This window comes from Polyergus mexicanus, unplaced genomic scaffold (genome assembly GCF_030449975.1).
Source record: "Polyergus mexicanus isolate NDT 795.1 unplaced genomic scaffold, iyPolMexi1.0 SCAF_27, whole genome shotgun sequence".
Lineage (NCBI taxonomy): Eukaryota > Metazoa > Arthropoda > Insecta > Hymenoptera > Formicidae > Polyergus > Polyergus mexicanus.
Genome location: NW_027223347.1, coordinates 2721297 through 2741719, shown reverse-complemented (window position 1 = coordinate 2741719; position 20423 = coordinate 2721297). Strand labels below are relative to the sequence as shown.

General features: G+C 31.1%; 1 protein-coding gene across 5 annotated transcripts in view; it reads right to left on the bottom strand.

The window, feature by feature from the left end:
* Cpx (synaptic transmission protein complexin) overlaps positions 1-20423 on the bottom strand; it is a 144932-nt gene that overhangs the window by 19679 nt on the left and 104830 nt on the right. Inside the window, exon 1 of one of the 5 annotated variants that reach the window (XM_070314478.1) lies at positions 14108-14213. The exons of 3 other annotated variants lie outside the window; for them this stretch is intronic. In XM_070314478.1, the coding sequence (XP_070170579.1) occupies positions 14108-14120 (13 nt within the window). In that variant the 5' untranslated portion in view covers positions 14121-14213. Of the gene's footprint in view, positions 1-13895; positions 14058-14107; positions 14214-20423 lie in introns of those variants that run through there. One more of the 5 variants, XM_070314479.1, reaches the window with a different exon arrangement.

Sequence of the window (20423 nt, the reverse complement as noted above, 5' to 3'; positions counted from 1 at the left end):
AAATACGTAAATTAATTTCTTATATCTTGACTATATTATGTCAAAATTTTATTCCGATGGAAAAAAAATATTTACAACATAATTTTGTTTGTTTAATAAAATATCAAGTAATATTTTCAAAGAGCAACGTCAATTTTTTTGTTAAAGTATGCTGTGAGATGATACAATTTTTTTTCAAAAGTAGAAAGATATTTTATGAAGACGTATATATAATTGTGTAAAGAAATCATATAGACTTTCAAGTCATATAAGCATTTATTGAGTTGAAAAGAAATTACAATTCAAATTGAATTGCAAGAAAGTGCTCTTTTAACAATAGAAATACAACTGGAGCACACAAGGCTATAAATAAAGAAGGATCGTATTTTGAAGAGATAACATTTATTTAAACGAGCTTGTGTATTCAAATAAATTCTGTCTAGCAACTTGGTAGTTGGACTATGTAGCATATATATGTTGTAAACTGTAATCCCATAAGGATTAATGACAACATCTACGCGTATACAGTATTTCTGGTGGGAAATAACAAGTGCGTCGATACTTTTGCGTGTATCTTCGAGTCTGGCATCTTAGTTACAAGTGCAATATTAAAGAACTATAAACAACGACTATCTATATGCAAGTATTATTCATGAGTTTATAAATTAATATAACAGGAAAATCATCTTGTGTTTTAAAAATAAAGTTAAAATGGCATCGAAAAAGTCTTGTAAATTTTTATATATTTTTATATACAATATATCACACACAGGTACGAATAAAACGCAATTTACACACATTTAGTCTCTTTAAAGCTCTCTGAAGCTTTTTTTAACCATTGAAATCTATGCGATGAATGCCTTTAATTTGTCAGGATAGCAGGCTGCTGACAGGATAAGCTGCTTTTTATCTCGTTTCTAAGATTTACAATATAAAAGAAGTGATCTCTCTCCGACATACGTATTTCATATAAATTCGAACACAATCTTGGCTATATTTTTTTCAGTTAACGTACAAAAATGTACATTAATCGAAAAAAAAAAAATATATATATATATATATATATAAATGTATATTATCTGAAGAATAGTAACGACTCCTCCTAAAGGAAGGTCGGAATAATCAATAATAGAAGTACGATGGCGATTGTACGAAACGTGTCCCATGTAACCCGCGTCCGAGTGAATTTTCCAACCAATCGCTAGTAGTAAATACCCTTTCCGAACACAGAGACTGGTCGTTGGAAACACCTGCGGCCCAGTGTCACGAACATTCGCTGCTCTGCTCGGCATCGTCATTGCTATTTAATTGAATCTGCATCTCGTAGCAGAAATTCGTAACGATCTCTATTACAAATAACCGGGAAATTAAAACGTCGCTTGCGAGCGATAAACAAATGCGTCGCATTATGCGGCGCATAATATATCGAGCAGATGATGATATCGCACAGATCCGTCAGGAATATATCATATTCTTCTTACTTCATCGAAACATTACGTTTGATTTTGTTCATCCAATAATATTCAGGAAAAAGAAAGAAATTCTTATTTTTTTGAAAATATCTTTAGTTTCAACGTGGAAATCTTGAAATGAGATTATATTGCGTTAAACAAAGAAAACTTGCTTGAATGAAACCATTTTATATATCTTCAACCAAGAAATATATATTCTTATTATTTAAGAATAATTTTCTTGAATGAAAAGGAAAAAACGTTGAATAGAAAATAACATATTTTCAAATCGAAGATTAATAATAATAATTACCAAGATAATTATATTGTATTCTTCGGGTGACAGTTATAATATTGAAATAAGACCGCATTGAGAGATCAATTTTGTTGAATGAAATAAAATTTGTTTGAATCAACTAAATCTCTTATTTCGATATGGGCAAACAAATCCTTTAATTAATACGACAATAAAATTTAGTTGGATAATTTGCTAATACTAACGCACAAATTTGGTTCGGTGAACAAAATTATTAATTGTATAAAATTAAATTTTTGGTTGTTTTTTATTTTAATTTTGTTCACCGAATCACATTTGTGTGTTAGTGTTATCAAATCTTCCAATTGCAGTTACATTTGCTTTTGTTACATCAATCAAAGTTTATACATATTCAACAAGAAATTTACTTGATAGTTGTCTCTTGTGATACGATAAGAAAAAGATATACAGATTATATTCTCCATCTTTTCAATTCTCTCGTCGTTAACGAGAGACTAATCAGTATTTTCCGGACAGATGAATCCGCCATGATTGAAGATGCACTGCATATTGCACATCATATTGCTACACTGCATAACAATTGACCGCGCGGTGACACATGAATGCGCAAAATAGCTTATAATATTCAACTAAACGATTTAGTTCAAGTAACAAATACGATTATTTAAAACGCGATGAGATGGATGAGTTTGTTATCGCAACAATAAAATTTTATTCGGATAAACAACTCCATGCAAACAAAATAGTTTGTTAATGTAACGTTTAACTTCTTTCCAGTAACATAATTTTTATTAAACAAAACCAAATTATACATGTTCAGTCAATAAAATGGTTCAACGAAATAATTTTGTTTTATTTAACGAAATGGGTGCGTAATATTGTTGAAATTTATTTATCAAATTCTTATAAAAAGATTGTAGATTGTTATATACGAAACAATGAAAACTCGTTGAGTACATAAATTTTGATTTGACATCTCTTTTTTTTTCCGTGTGACGATAAAATACTTTTGATTATATCTGTCAAATATTTATTCATCATAATATATTATGATTAATTTTATTCATCGCCTATATGAAATGTACATCTCTTAATACATATATCTTCTAATGTTGCATAATGTTGAGAAAATAGATCAGAGGGAATTGTGGTGTCGCTTTCATTTTTTTATCAACGTCTAATACGATTTTGCGTTAAAATTTTCTCTTTTTTGAAGAGATGTAAATTTTATATCGCGCGCGCTTCAGTCGCGATGCGTGTCAAGTCTGTCTTCATTCGAAGCGACCGATAGAATCTGCATTTTAATTGACTTTTATAAGAACAAAATCGCTTCATTTCGGTGCGGACAAGCCGTGAAAGAGGAAGTCTCAGCCCTTTACTTTTCCACCCTCCTAACCCGCTTCATTTCATTCGCCCACCCGAGTTGGATACTAACGCCGTTTCATCGAACAATCCGCCGTCCAATCACCATCGTGCAGATGTTGAGGAAACGAGTTTACTGCGAGATTTCAAACGAATTGTCGTATAGATACAGTCCGCCTCGTCCGCATTTCTCATTGGACCGCGAACGTATTGGCTGTTTCATCAATCGGTTGAGTAAAAAAAATAAATAAATAAATAAATAAATAAATTGAACAACCATCTGAAACGGACGGATTATCCGTTTGCATACAAATGTTTCCTCTCGATGGGAGGATAGCGAGGACGAAATTCTATACGAAGTATATCCCACGTGTACGATCGATCATAACAACGATAATACGATAATGAAAACTGAATTTGTCAGAATTTTTATTCTACAATTGGAATTAATTTTCAATTGTACCACTATTGTGCCTGTAAGGGTAACCCTGTATTTTTCAACATCATAAAAATGATAATTGCATGTATTAATAAAAATACAATCATACAAATATAATTACAATCTAAATACAATATAAATTAAAAAAGAAATCTTCTAATCTAAAACTTAATGTAAGATTTAGGAATCCGATATAACTGAATGAATGTTCTTCTTAAATTAAATCATGTTCAACATTGTAATCATCGTCCAAGAATTAATCATGACGAAATGATGAGCGCATACTTATTTTTTTTTTCTCGCAACAAAGTTGTAAACATTTTTATAAAAATTAACCCTTATTTTACAAAAAAAGATAAAACAAACTAATACGATAGACAATAAATGTGTACGACTGACATTTGCATAAATCAAATTACAGATAAATTTAATTTGATGAAATCATTTCCCTGAGAAAAATATTATCGTGTTTGTGTGTGCTTTAATCGATAAAATTATAATGTTTACCCGTGTTCTTCTATTTGCGTCTTTTTGTTTATGATATAATCATTATAATGATTTTCTCATATTTACCTCCTTTTATTTATCACGATGTCATAAAGTTACGTCGAGCTTATTTATTATATTAGATCAATATCGTATCGAGGAGATTTAACGTAAAATGTGTTTTGTACATTTTACAAAACTTGAGAGTAATTTATAAAATGCGTAAAATTCACAGAAAAATTCTTTTAATTCTTGATATATACATAATACATTTATGGTATATGCAACGCGATAAATGTTTCGTCGTGTTTTTTTCTGAAAATTTTCCATTAATTAAATTAACGAAGTATCTACATTGATTGGTAAAATATCGATTTTGAATGTTGAAAAAAAATACTTTCCTCGACATAGATGCATAATGTTTCGATAACGTGGTGCACGCGTTCGCAATTACATATAAGTATTCTCATTTGTTGACATCTTTCGTGCAAGCGTTTCGTAGGTTCGGTACAGATGCGATTTTGTAGTATGCTACGATAGTATCTCTCTATTATATATACGATGGGCTCAAGGATGTTTTGCCTAGCGTGCGAATAATGCATGTGCAAGGTAAACGACTGCAATTCTCTGGTATCATTCTATACAGGTTTAATATTTTTATCGAACTTTATCAATATTTTTTTCATCGCGTAACAAAGTTTCACAATTGCGTACTGTGCATTTTAAAAACTGTAAATATTGGAATATGTAGTTTAGGGGATGTATTTACAGACATATTTTTTTCCTAATCCTGTATATTAAATATTTTATCGAAATGAATATTTTGTAGAATATTTTCGACAATGAACGCGCACTCTTTGAGATTTGCGAGCTTGCTCCTTTTGAGAAATTTCAAAATAATTGATTTGCGAGTAAAATATTGAGTACACATTTTAAAGCGCTATTAATTCTTTATGTCGCCGAGTCCGATGTCCATTTGCATTATCATTCAACAATGGGTGTTATGTTTTATGCATGAACGCAAAAACGTTTGGGCAATTTGCCCGGCAGATCAATCTACAACGCTACTCCGTTCTTTTCGATTCTCCCATTCCCTGTCGAGATTGCACACTGTGATAGAAAGAGAACAGAACCGTATCAATCCCAGCGCGTCGAAATAATTCGCGAAATCGGTCGCAGTCTCAAAAAAAGATCGGTTCCAGATTTTACCTTTCGCGGGATCCGATTTGCATGCAAATCTATCTGAATCCGGATTCGTCACCATTCACACGATTATATTGGCGAAAATTTGTATTGTCCCTCTCGAGATTTTCAAGCGTGAAAAGTTGCCGTTTTAAGAGGGACAGAGAAATATATATATTGTATATACTTACTATGCAAAATTTTTCAATATATTCTAATTCTAATTGTAAAATATTGGAAGATATAGTGGTAAAATAAACCGTTTCGTTTTATGCTTTTTGTTTTCACAAAACGACTTTTTGTCGATTTTCATTTGCGTGTATATATAAGATATTATGATAAACTTTTATGCCTTTTTATTAACCAATACACAAAATATATTTTTCTTTCTTCAATGTTACTTTATTAAATAATGAAATAATTAAACATTTTTTTAATAATTTATTTTTTCCTCGAAAAATAATATCTCTAATAGATAATTCTTCCCATTTTTTTTTTTTTATATATCTATCTTGATTTTTTTTTTTTGCTTTTAATCAAAAACAAAGCTATATTATTACAAAAGGTTATAAAAAGGGGATGATTAATGACGAAACAAAAGCAACAAAAAACTCCAATTTTACGAAAAATAATATATAAAATTTTTTCGAACAGTGAGTATTGTTCACAGAGTTATTTGGAAGAAAACTGCTTTTGGAAAAAAAAAAAAAAAAATGACAATTGTTTTCCTTTATTAAATAAAAAATATATGAGTAAATCTCTCGCTTGTTTGTTGTCAACGACGCACAATGTTTGGTATAATAAAAATGTAATATATTTAGTTGTAATTTATGAAACAATAGCATTAGCGATAATAATCATAACAGCGGAAACAAGTATGAGTACAATTAATTCCATGTCAATAAATGAATGTACATCCGATATAGTATAATAATTTAGTACACTTTCATTCATTAACACATTTGTGCGTCCTATTCGTTAGCCAGTTATGCTAGTAATGCTACTTGTAAGCATAACTAGCGTCTCATTACCAGGAGCTTAAATCAAGTAGTCTTGATTAAGCTACTCCGGCGTAATTGACTGCATCGCCAGAATTTCCTTTCTATCAATACAATTGAATTCGATTGTGAGTTATCGATCGCTTAATATGTTGTTACAATTCGATTCGATCATCATCGAGTTTGTCGCAAATTACAATTAATTTTAATTAGATTAAATATTATAACCTTGATATGATAAATTTTGATTGGAATATTCGCATTTTTAAACATGATAAAAAAACAGAATTAATATTATAGAAAACTTCTTCAATTTATTTAATTAATATTTTAATAGAGTTAAAACCAACAATATTTAATTCTTAATATTTAATTTTCGATCAATATTAATTATTTCAAAACCAATTTGCAAGTCGTAATAATCTCTCTTCCTTTCTCTCCCTCCCACCCTCCCTCTCTCTCTCTCTCTCTCTCTCTCTCTCTCTCTCTCTCTCTCTCTCTTTCTCTCTCCATCTCTCCCTCCTTCCCTCTCTCTCTTTAAGTACTAAAACCAACTTTAAAATAAGATTAGCTTTTTTTCGTCCCGTATAATTTGTTAAGTTATGCGATAAGTAAAGATTCTCGAAAATCGGTTCTCGAGCTGGTACTTGGTTATTCATTTCCGGTACGGGTCAGGATGGCCGTATCAGTGATGCTTCTCTTCCGTGCTGGAAGTGTCGCGAAGGAGAACGAGGGTTCTCGTGTCAGAAGTTGATTGTTCCGGTCTTGTGCGGTATGTAAATCTTCCCGATATCAACCAGAAATTCTCTCTCTCTCTCTCTCTCAACTCCCCCCCCCTCTTTCCCCTCTCTCTCTTTTTCTCTTTTTTCCTCTACTAAAATTCCAATCTTGCTACCGAGACTTCGGCTTTTCCTTCATCAAAATTTTTTCCCCGCAATTTACCGACATAGAGAATTTTTGCTACGGTATTGACGTGGAATTTCTCTTACAATTAGTGTAAGATTTATCGCGGCCTGTTAAGATTAATGATCTCGTGCGTCACACACATTTAAGTTAAATGTTAAAGGGGACGTATTTTTAAATGATAAAGAGAGAAATCAAATGATTTTTTTTTTTTTTTTTTTTTTTTAACAACTGATAGAAACTTGTAAACACTATGTGACTATAAAATTTCAATTTAATTTCTATTATTTGTTTAATGTAAATATATAATTTTTGTTTTTAAATTAATATGATAGCTATATTGAATATATATATAAGTTCAAAAATATAATGGAAGGAAATGAAAGAAAAAGAAGATCAATACGAACCAGACGCAGAATGGAATATAGTATAATTTCTTCGTAATTTTTTTATCAGGATATTACAACTATATGAAAAAACAGTTGACATTAACAATAATTTAAAATAAAGATTTCAAAATGCGCCTTTAATTCATTCGTTGATCTTCTAAGATTATCCGGAAAAATTCACCCTTACTATATCTTGTGTTTAGCAATTATTTTTATATTTATATATATTTTTTTTTTTTATATATATATATTAAGCTCGTTACGGTTAAGTATCCCATACTCAGAACACAGATTATATAACTATTATTGATTATTTCTTTAATAGTAGTAGCGTGCATTGATTCGAGCTCATCTTAGATTGTACAATGAAGAGGTAATTTCTCCCCGTAATTTCTCTCGCGGTTAAATCACAGCAAGTTCTCATCGCACGTTCGGAGTTACTTGGCGAAATTGTCGAGTCGCACGACAAGCTGCGATATCTATGCTTCGTGAGCCGATTGTCATTGTCTCGAGGAGCAAAAGGAAAAGAGAATTTCAATGGCTACCAGCTTTTGTGCAGTTATCGCATAGTACTTGACCCTTTGTCTTGGCTTGCAAGGCATAAATGTGAAAAACGTTGCGGTAATTAAATTGTACAAAATGATTTATTTAAGAAACGAACGATTCGTAATAACAAAAATTATTAGATTTATAAAATTTATGAAGAAATGTCTGACGAAAATAAAGAAAAGCAAAAGAATATATTTATAGATATTTATATATGATGAAAATTTTGTCAGCTTATAAACGCGTAAATTTCTTTATTTTCTGTGATATGTAATTGTCACTGAGACAGAGCTGAAAATATTACATAATACGTAATATTAGATTGTGTCTTTGAATTGAACATTAATTCTTGATTTGAATTATTTCCAAGATCGTTTTACACCGTTGAAAAAAAAAAACAAAAAAAAAGATTCGCAAACGGCGATATTTGCAACGAATCTTCGCAAGGTTCCCCTTTAAAGTCTTTTTCAAATTTATCATTAGACTCGTTTTATTAAACTGTTAAATACGATATGTTGTCTCTTGCCAACAATAAGTAATAACATCACAGCTTACTTTCTAAAAATTAATTATATTAAGATAAATTTTTAACTAATTTTTTTAATGAAACTTTCGAATGTTCTTTTTGAAAAACGAGGAAGAACAGATTAAAAAAGCTTCGGTTAAAAAAAAAAGTTATCTATATTTTAAAAGTAAATGTAGAAATCTTCTTCATAGAAAGCATCTATTCTTAACAATGGAAACTTCGCCAGAATAAATTAATAAGCGAATGAGGCGTATTTATATTTAAATACAATATCTGTATAGTCGTGAAGGTATTTAATTTTTTTTTACGAACGAACGAATGAACAAGCTCTTTCTATTTTTCTCTCTCTCCCTCTCTCTTTTAGTATTGTCAAACCATCGCATGTGCAGATATTTGTATACGTGGCTGTTTTGCGTTGTAGCTCGTTGTTGGTATTGTAATAGGTGGCCCCCATCACACCACGGTAAATTGCTGAGTATGTAAGAACTGCTTCGTCGAATAAGCGAAAAGAGAGAAGAACGTAGAACACTCGTTCAGCAATTTTGCACGTTGCATCGTACAATTGTATTTTATTTAAGGCCAACGCCTATCACAGCCATATATATATGATATTTGCATGAAAAATATTCTTCAACGATTCTGAATAATTCTCGAGAACGAATCTTTTCAAGACTTAATTTTAGAAACATCGCGATATTTTAAGCAATAACTTTATCTCATAATATTGACAAGTACGTGCCAACAAGTTTCGTATACACGCTGTTATACAATATTTGAATAAATTCACCTATATCGCCAAATCTATTAATAATATAAAAAATCTTTTATAAAAAATCTTTTAATTGAAAATTGAAGAGAATTTCGAAAAAAAAAAATTTTTAATAGTGATAAAATATTTCGAAAATGTTTTTTATAATATATATAATCGCGAAGGTATTTAATTATACGAATTTTTATTTATTTGACGAATCAAGTCCACCTTTATAAACAAAAGATTGAAAAACAGTTGCTCATAGTGAAAGATATGGAATATAGCAGCATCTTTTTTATTGACTATATTTGATAAGACAGAAAATGGATAGAAAAGGATATAGCTTCCTTTGGTTTTCAGAAACGCAATAATAATTTACAATGCGAGCGTTGCTAACACATGCACATGTATTATCTACTTCGAGAGAAAGATAGGAAGATGTCTGACTGTTTTGTCAACGCGTTATTTATGGCTAGTAATATATTGATTCGCGCTCATGCAATCGACTTCCCTTCTTGGTTTCATGAACACACATACGTGCATATTCTCTTCTTAGTTAGAAGTTCGAAACAACGATAAGTTATTCCACAGGATATATTATTTATTATGCAGTTACTCGCGAAATTGATCAAATATTTTGGAAATCTAACAAATTATTTAGAAAAATATATTTACTTTAAAAAAATTTATTACTCGTATTCTCCTGATATAAATATACAAGCTATGAAAGTTAATTTTTAAATATTTACTCTCGTTTCTCTTCTTTATTATATTATATATTAATTTTATAAAATTTTTCAAATATTTTATCACAAATTTCGTGACTGTAACTAGTACAAAAGAGATATAATAAAAAAACAGAGCAGGAAACATATAATTCAATATGAAAAAATAAATGTAGAAAAAAATCCTTTTTTTAAAAACGCATTAAACTATATGAAATTTGACATCTTGAAATAATCTTTGAGCTGCCAAAATTATATATAGGCTAATGCATTATTGATATTTATTCTAATTATATATATATATATATAAAATTATTCTTGTTACGTTAAAAATGTATTTAATCATGATATGGTCGCGAAGCTACGTCTACAATAATAGAGCCAGACTGTTTCTAAACGATTCCTTCGACAATCCAGAAATAAATTCACGGCGGACTCTATCTCTTTTCTCTCTTTTTACTTTTCTTGGCAGGACTTTATCGCCTGGCAGACAAAGCCAAGAACACGAAAGCAGTATAGAGGAGTTTCTGTTCGAGATAGAAAGCAAGAACGATAATGCAGTCGCGTTCAATGTTAAATAATCTTTGCAGATGGGGGGAAAACTGCTGCAACGTGTGAAGTGTCAAATAAAATTGTTCGCACTGCTTTTTTTACAAACGTTGGCATTATCATAATACGTATTATTGTTATTGACATAATAACATATTATTAACATAAATAATTTACAGCATCAATAAAAAAAAAGAAAATTAAATACTTTTAAACATGTACAATCGATTTTAACATGTTAATGTATCGATATTTTATTGGTAATATTTTTTAGTTTTTACTGTTGAATAATAATTTTTGATATATTGGACTCTCTCTCTCTCTCTCTCTCTCTCTCTCTCTCTGTTATATATTTATTTATATTTAATATGTAAAATCTTTTTCTTATTATTTCTTAATTTTTTATTTTATTTTTATTATATCCATGATTTAATTGCACATAAGTAAAGTCATATAAGAATGTCTAATGATTTTTATCGCAAATAAATAATATATATATAATAATAACATATCATTTTTTATGCGGAAGATGTTTTGTTGGATCGAGAGAAATTGTTAACTAAATATTACAAATTTTTGCGGAACAGTTTCAATTGATAATTCTCTCCCCCCCCCCTCTCTGTCTTCCTTTTCTCTCTTCTCTTCCTCTCCTCTCCCTCCCTTTTCTCTTGTTGTTTCTTAATTTTACAGATAAGTAAAGTTACATAGGAATCTCTGAAGATTTTCATTGCAAATAAATAATTGGATATTTGAATGATAGAAAAATATAAATAATTTTTATAAAACATTAATCACTTTCATCGAGAGATTATTTAAATTCTATGTATTATTTATGATCTTTTTATTTTCCATAAACTTACCTTTTTGTTTTAATTTGGGAATCGCGTAAAATGAAAGTAGGTCGAGTAACGACGCGATCCTTACAAAGAAAAGATGCAAGGGCAGGTTGTACTTATTAGGGGGTGAGCTTGAGAGGCCGAGCTTATTTAGAAGCGGATGGGCTCCTAGTCGATGATGTGAAATTCAATTATTCTTCCGGTGTCTGGAAGAGAATTATCTCGAAAACGATTTCGACACTCAAGATTTTCACTACAAATCGAATTACAGCGGAATTTCAATCTTCACCATCGATAATCGGATTGTAATCGTAATGGGGATGATGCGAGAGCCCGTTTTGTTAATAAAGATACTTTTCCCGTATAATGAATATAAAGTACCGGATAATTTTATTATATCAGGGCCTCAATCAAGCAAGTAAGATATGGATAAATATTAACTTCTAAATTAAAATTTCTTTCAAAAAAAAAACTCTCATCATTTCTAAAGAGAAAATTTATTATTGATAAAATCTGGTAAAAACCTGATATATAATTAATAGAAAGATATTTATCGCTGCAAAAATTCGAATTAGAACCGTGCAAACTCGTACTTTTTCAGTGCGCGGATATAAGAATATTTATTTTATCAAAAGATATAACAGTTTTAATATAGTAAGAAATAAATATCACTTATATACAAGTAGATAACTAAATCTTATTTTTTAATTTTGATTTTTAAAAACCAAAATATATGTTAGACGTTAAATCAAATGACGAAAATTTACTTGTTATATCAAAAAGGTGAGAGAAAAATGTGATGGCCATTTTTATAAAAAAATTTCGAAACTAATTTTGTTTGTTTCTCCTTCCCTACCTTTCTCTCTCTCTCTCTCTCTCTCTTTTTCTCTATTTTTCATCGAAAATTAACATGCATTTTTATCGGAAAATTGTAAAAACTAGATTGTAACTGTGATTTTTTCATCTTTTTCATAAAAAAAGGAAAAATAATAATATATCAATGTTTTCACAAAAACAACAATAGACCGACGCGGATGAATAACCGCAGTTTGCAGAACATAGCTTTATTCTTCATACACATGTATATATTTTATTCAAACCGGTATTTTGTGTCCACTAATATTTTTAATACAATCGCATATACAGAATATTTCCCACCGTACATAACGTTGCGTTTGTCAAATCATAGAGTTGCCAGCATTGTTTATTTTACAAGATTGAAATATGTCTTTATTTAAATTATTCTTTCTTGTCTATCCTGTATCATGAATGATTTTATTCGAAAATTTATTGTATCAAGATTTTTATTTATCGAATAAAAATATTAGTTCTATTTTATACAATTTTTACATGTATACAGGGTGTCGCCAATTTAAATGGCAAAACTTCAGGAGCATGTAGACGACCGAAAAGCTAACATAAGACAGAAAGTCCTTTAGAGATTTGCTCGTTTTTGCTCCATTTTGGAGAAAAACACAAAAAAAGAAACAAAACAAGTTTTCGTTTTTTTTTTACTTATTTATTTACATTTTATTTATGGTATCATCTATTTAATGCAGATATTGTTCAAAATGTTGCGCTCTTGCAGCAATGCAAGCATTACATCTAGCATTGACCTCATTAATCGCAGCTAGACATTGTTCTAGTGATATTTCGTGCACTGCATCTATGATTCGGTCTCTTAATCGCTCTCTTGAATCGATTGGCACCGTAAAGGATAACATCAAGTGTTTACATATGTAAGGAACCTTGAAGCAGAAAGTTTATTCGGTGCCAATCAGCTCAAGAGAGCAACTGACGATGAGAGATTGAATTTTTGCGATTTTCTCTAAAATGGAGCAAAAACGAGCAAACCTCTAAAGAACTTTCTGTCTTAGCTTTTCGGTCCCCTACACGCTCCTGAAGTTTTGCCATTTAAATTGGAGACACCCTGTATATTGAAAAAGTTGGGAATTTAACAAATCTTAAAAACCAAATCATAATAAAATATTTCCTTTTCGTTCCGATCATGAATGATTTTTCGATGCAGAGGTATTTCTCAAATATAGAGCTCTGTTACACGACACCCTTAATCAGGTTTAATAATATCCGTAGTTGTGAAACTGGCCAATCACAGCTATTCCTCTAAAGAATGAAATGAATGTGATTGGCCAGTCTTAGAACTACGGATGTTATTAAATCCGATTAGGGGTGACGTGTAAACGTGGTCATAGATTACATAATGTTGTTTATTAGCAATATATATAACACAGGCTGTTCTGTTTTTTACTGTATGATACGACAATGTACGCGATTGGTTATCATTGCTTGTTGCCATATCTATAAGAATCACGATAGACCAATCACTAATATAAAGGCATTTTTATTTATGTTTGCATGTATATATATATACGGATAATGAAAAGAAAGTTATTTTGCGGGTAAAAAGATAAACGAAAAAAAGAGAAACACAATTTTTCCGATGATTTTCGACATTTCCCCGTTTATCCATAATACCTTAATCCTTTGATGCAGACGAAGTTTCACGACTAAAAAAGGGTCGGAATCAGTCCCCACCAACACTCGCGTTTAAAGCACGCGGTCGCGATAGAACATTTTTCGCAAGATTCCGAGGGAGCGGTTTAATTTCGGCAATCGGAGCCTATCGAACGAACGAGATCGATAGGCAGCTAAGTAGTGTAGTTAGCTTGGCTTTGAATAGGACATACCCAGTATGTCCATGACTGAGTCCCGTGATGACCTGCGCTCGTAATAGTGGCGACAGTAGTACTGGTGCCGTATCGGTCAGACTTCGCCACGGAGACCGCCACCACCACTACCGCAACCCTCCGTGTCTACTCCCCACCAGTTTCTGCAAGGCGCGCACACCCCCCGCCATCGGGATGGGCGTGCTTGCCGACGTGGAAAGAGGGGTTGGTAGGGGTTGCTAGAAAAATGTTCAGTTCCTCTCTGGAAGTACCGTTGGTTCCCTTCCATCCCCATCTACCGTGCAATATTTTTGCTGTCCCTATAACCGACATGATCGGCCTTCCTATGGAATAGGAATAGGATGAAACGCGACACGAGACGCCTATATCGATATAAAGAACGAAGAATGGAATGTCGGGGGTAAGCGACGTCAAGCTTGTACAGCCAGTTAAACAGCTCGACTAGGTCACGAAATGAAGTGATGGTATAAAGCATGCAATGTGTCGGGACAAGAGGTGTACAGATTTATAGTTTTACGTAATCGCACTCTATTCTCCCTTTAAATCGACGCATTATAGGGAAAAGAAAATTTTGTAAATGATCGCGAAGAAATTACGTGAAGATATTCGAAGATTGGATTTACGAAAGGAAGAAACGATATATATTTAATATTATTATATAATGCTGGTATATTTCTAACAATAAACAATATAACAAGTATGTGCTGAATTGAACAAGAATGATATTTTGGATAATATTTCGATTGGTATTTTCAAAGGGTTTTAAGAGTGTAATCATGGTATGGAAATTCAAAATTGAGAAAAATATATAAGAACGAAAGAACATCTATTTTAAAAGAAATGATTTGTCAAATTTCGAAGTTTTTGAATTTTGCCTTTTAGCATTTTATTTAATAAATAATAATATTAATTAATACAATAATTCTTTCCTTTTTATACTTCTTGGATAGCATAGATAATTAATATTATATTTAAAAAATATTAAAGACCTAAAGAAGAAATTTGAGATTTGTGTATGAGAAATCCTGCACCTTATCGTTAATTATGTCAGCCTTTCCGCATATAAATAGTTAAAAATTAAATAAATATAGTCTGTTAATTGTGAAAGTACGTATCTGTAAAAATATTAAAAGAAACTTTGTTTGATACAAGAAGTTGGTTTTCCAATGTAATTAAAATTAATGAAAGATAAAAATTAGCGAATGCACATGTAAAACACTTAATATAAAGTTCCTAAACTTTCTAAGTTTGAGAATATATATGGTTGTTCGTAAGCATATATATATATATATATCTTTCTCTCGTTATATAAGTAGGTTAGCAGAGAAATGACTGGTAATTTAGAATTATGGAAGATTACATTGTGTTATATTATAGTGTCTTCTGTACTTTGTATTCTTATTTCTTATATTTGTAATCGAGAAGAAGCAAGAGACTTATGTGTATATATATATATATATATATGTCATCTTATATAAATAATTTGAAAGTATGACTTTTCTAAGAACTACAGTGATAAATATTACAGCAGTAGCACAATTTGACATATACACTGACATATACATATTACACATATACATACAGAGTTGTGTAATAATGTGGAATCCAATTGATAGAAATAATAAAAGTGTGAGTTTTTAATATTCTTTATAACTTTATTAGATATTTAATATTTAATTTTCCACAACTTTTGTTTGTACTTTTTATTAAAGGACGCACATTTTCCATGATATTTAGAAAAATGTGTAAAATAATTACGATTTCAGAGGTTTTTGAGCGATAACTTCTTAAGAAAGCATATTTCCACTCATGTTTATAGGAAATTTTTTGTTCAGAATTAAATTTCCTATAAGATCTCAAAGTCTGGCTGGAACGTTCGGGGCCATCCTGTATATGTATAAGTCAAAAGATTCTGTTTTAAATTTTCGATAATCAGATATAACGTTCTAAATATTTTTTAATTTATTTCTAAATCTCATTTGTGTGCGTAATATTCGAACAACTTCGAAATTCTTGTACAATTTAAAAATATAGAATTTGGCTTCCTACTCTGGCCTACCACCATGCATAACTTATGACAGATGTTCGCCGACGATATCTCGCAATCGACCTCCGGTTAATGGGTCGTAGGTCGCAGACCCTATTAACTACTATCCGGGACTAGACACAATAAATTATATCGCTCATTAAGTGCGCTCTACACGTGGGAATATTCCTTAATGGCTTTCCGCCTTCACTAGGAATGCTTGCGTGCAAATGCTTCCGCCTTTTACTAATTACAATTTCTCCCATCTGCAAAAATCGTGGTTTTATTCTTGCAATGTATATATATACATAATATTGAAAATTAAGAAGTTATATGAAAGAAGATATAAATCTTCGATAATGAAAAATTTCAAGCTACCTTCCGAAATAATTAAGAAGAATAGACGTAAATACATTTACTACATTTATATAGAATGTTTTATAAAATTTGACAGAAGGTAATAAAATTTTATACAGAAACACAAATTGAAAAAGTAAATAAAACAAAATTTTTCGAGAAAATGGATTTTAAAAATTGAAAAATTAACATCTTCTCTCTCCAATTCTATTATTAGTTGTATGACATTCTGTGCGCGATTCGAAAAGACTTGGAGAAAAATCATCATTTATTTTGTTTTTCTTACAATGTAATATCTATGCTTTTAGCCAATTGCAACGGGGAGAAAAGAAAAGTCATCCATAGGAAGCGATTCTTAGTAAAGGTCCAACCATCGTTTACACTTTCCTACGCGTTTACGTATTATTCGTACGTATTGTTGCCACCCTACTTGACTATCGGCTTGATAAATATGGGCGGCTGTTGAATAATGCAACGGTTGCTCCGGCAGTAAACAAGTAACGCAACACCATCGGTTACCGATTCGCCTAAACCACTCTGACTGACCTCCTCGCTCGCTTATGCGATTCGCCACATATTCCGCAAACTATCTGGCGTCACGTTTTGTAGACATGGTTGCAATATGTTTTGCAAGACATAGTTTACAGAAATTGGTTTTGTGAAAAGAAAAGAATTCTCCCTCAGATGAAAATTACATCAACTTTTAATCTGACATTAAATTAAATTATTATTAAATTTAATAGATAGTTAAATTCAATCTTCTTTTTCTCTTACTTATTTAAGATCGCATGTATGTATATCTTTATGCGTTATTAGCGATTAATATAATTATTTAATATCAACATTAAATCCTTAATCCATAACATTGACTTTTACAATTACGATTTGTCTTGATAAACTAAACGAATGAGATTTTTGTACAGATAAATAACGTAAAGATTGAAAGAATAAACATGTAATAAATCGCGGTATTTCAGCTAATAATGGTAAGAAGTACAAACACGCGATTTGTGTGATTGGTATGTGTTATTCCGTTAATATTGTTAAAGTACGCCTTGATGGGTTCAATCGCGTCAAATGCGTTGCGTTTGATTGCGTTCGAGAATTCCGACATGTGATTCTGTATACACACGCGAGTATTAAACACTGGAACACTTGTAGAGAGGATTTGATGAAATACGAACGCTTTAAGTACCACATGTTCAATTAAATATTTAATGCAACTTATTTTTAAAAAAATGAAGAAAATATAGTGAGTAATATTTAAGGATATGTGTGTCATATGTCAAAACATATTGACAGAAGTATGAAAATTTCGTAGACCGTTCTATTATTTTCTTCTGAATATCTATGCAAAACTTAAGCACAATTCCCTTAACGGTTTGAAAATTATTTAGATTTAAAGTTAGTATTGATTCTTATGGAAGATCATGTATTGCGGCACTTATTGACAAATTTGACGAGGAAAAAACATTGCCAACGAAATAAAAATTTTTCGCATATATTAAGAGAACTCTGATAAATATTATATTTAAAAGTTTTTGTCATAAATTAAAAAAAAAAAAAAAATAATTACAACTTATTCTCCTTTAGATGCTAAAAACCATATTATTTTATAATGCTTTAATTCTTTTTACAATCCGGATTTATTTATTTGATTTTTCAAATAATATAAACATAAGAAATATGTTTTTCTTCTTTAATTTTGACAGTTTTTCTGCTACTATTGTACAGCCAAAACATCCTTAAATCTGTACGAAAATTTTCGTATATGTAAAGATAAAAATATGATGAAATAGAAGTTATTGCTCTTAATTTTAATAAGAAAGTTATTAAAAATATCAAGGTAACAGAAAATTAAGAAAATGCCGTAACATAAATTTCAACATGCGGTTCTCTCTTGATTTCGTTTGTAATTTTTAAGCTGTCTTAAAAAATGCAGATCGTGACTTCTTCAAATAAGTAGAGAGATTAAATTGCTTTAAGTCAGATTAAAAACTTAGTTTTTTTCTTAACATTAATAAGATATCAGTAAAAAAACTGTTACTAGTAACTACCTGTCGTCTTGATTATCGAGATAAAATATACAATTGATTAAAAGATTTCTTAATCGTGGAATAACTCACATTTTTATTAAATTTATGAAAAAAATACAGAAAATGGATATATCTCGTATTAATAATAAATACATAAGCTATTTCAAAATATTATAATTTATAGAACAAATCAATAATATGTGGCATAAGTCAATTCATTTTTTCCATCTTTGCAAGATAACTTTTCTGCTTAAATTCAATTATCAAATGCTCTCTCTCTCTCTCTCTCTCTCTCTCTCTCTCTCTCTCTCTCTCTCTCTCTCTCTCTCTCTCTCTCTCTCTCTCTCTCTACCTCCCTCCTTTGCTTTCTTTCTCTCTTGCATAATTACTAAATTACGTACGCGTTAATTCTTTGGCTTTTCTCAATCGCTTATTTTCCGGTATACTCAGGGTGAACTGACATAGTTTGACTCGGGGTTTGTATTCGTCGTTGTACGCCGTTGGAGGGAAGAAGATAGGCGATTTCTGAGGAAGGGATCTCGGAGTCGGCAGACTTCCGTGCTATAAAGTTGTTGAAGTATTCCTATATCACCCACACCGTTGGTATGCCAATATAGTGCTCGTCCTTTGTCACCCCTCTCATTCCCGAGAGCGTGCTCTCGTCGACCACTCTCGTCTCATCCCTTGCTGCGCTGCCATATTCCCTCATCGACCAGTAAAACGTCCCCCTGACCCCCCTGCATACTCCGTTTCGCACGCGGTGGTATGTTCGCATGCCGGGAATATAATGATTGGCAGCGGACTGTCTGCAGTCCAACCACGGCGATACGTGGACAATGTTCACCACCTATCTATCATGGATAGCTCTGGTCCTCGGTTGATAAAAATCGCACCTAATGCCTTTGTTATAGAAGGAATTAATTTTATATTTATTTATCTTTATATTTTATTAATTATGCATATATGCACACATTAATAAAATGTTTAAATTTTTTTCTTCTTTATAATATTCAAATTAATGTTCTTGCTTTAAAGCCATTTCAATTTTTTAGAAAATAAAAAAATTTTATTTTTCGATTGTATTTTCTTCAACAAGGATGTAATAAATTAAATTCTCTAGGCAGAAAATTCTACGATTTATGTCGCGTAAATTCGCATTGTTAGCGCTATTTGTAATGGCAAATTAACGAACAACAACGATCTATGTGACGCGGCAACGAGCTTAAGTTAAACGCATGGTTGCTGATAAGGCTCGTCGTAACGGCTGCTGGATACTCGTGCTATGAGAATGTATGCTCGGCAATTCACGCCTCGAAATGTATACGTACGTCCGTTCGTTTGATTGTAAAATAGTGACATTGCCACGTCTTTCGATCGTAAGAAAGATTTCGCGTCGTTTCGATTCTGTTCTATCAGCGTTCTTACTTTAAAAGAATCATTTGCTCAAAGTCAATTTATCATTCGTCAATATAATGCTAAACTAAGTATATCTTTTCACGATTAAAAAATTTTTCTGAGAGAGAACGGGCTCTCTAAAAATTTAACAGTTATATATACGGGGTGTTTTAAACCACCCGTCCATCCTTTTTATTTTAAAAAAGGATGATGTTAGGAACTTGGGACAAACGTGTTTACCATAAAAGCCTATCTGAAATTTTTGATGTTTTTATTTTTGGAAATCCCCGGAAATATCAAGGGCAACTTGAAATTTTTAAATGGCAACATGAGGCAATATGGGTATCCTTGGGTAGAGCTTTTAGAAAGAAACAACTTTTCGACGAAACAACATCGAGAGAAATATTACCCCATATTGCAATTTAAAATCTTTAAGCTGCCCTCGATTTCCGGTATTTTCGGGGGGTTTCTCCAGAATAAAAGTACCATCATCAGAAACTTC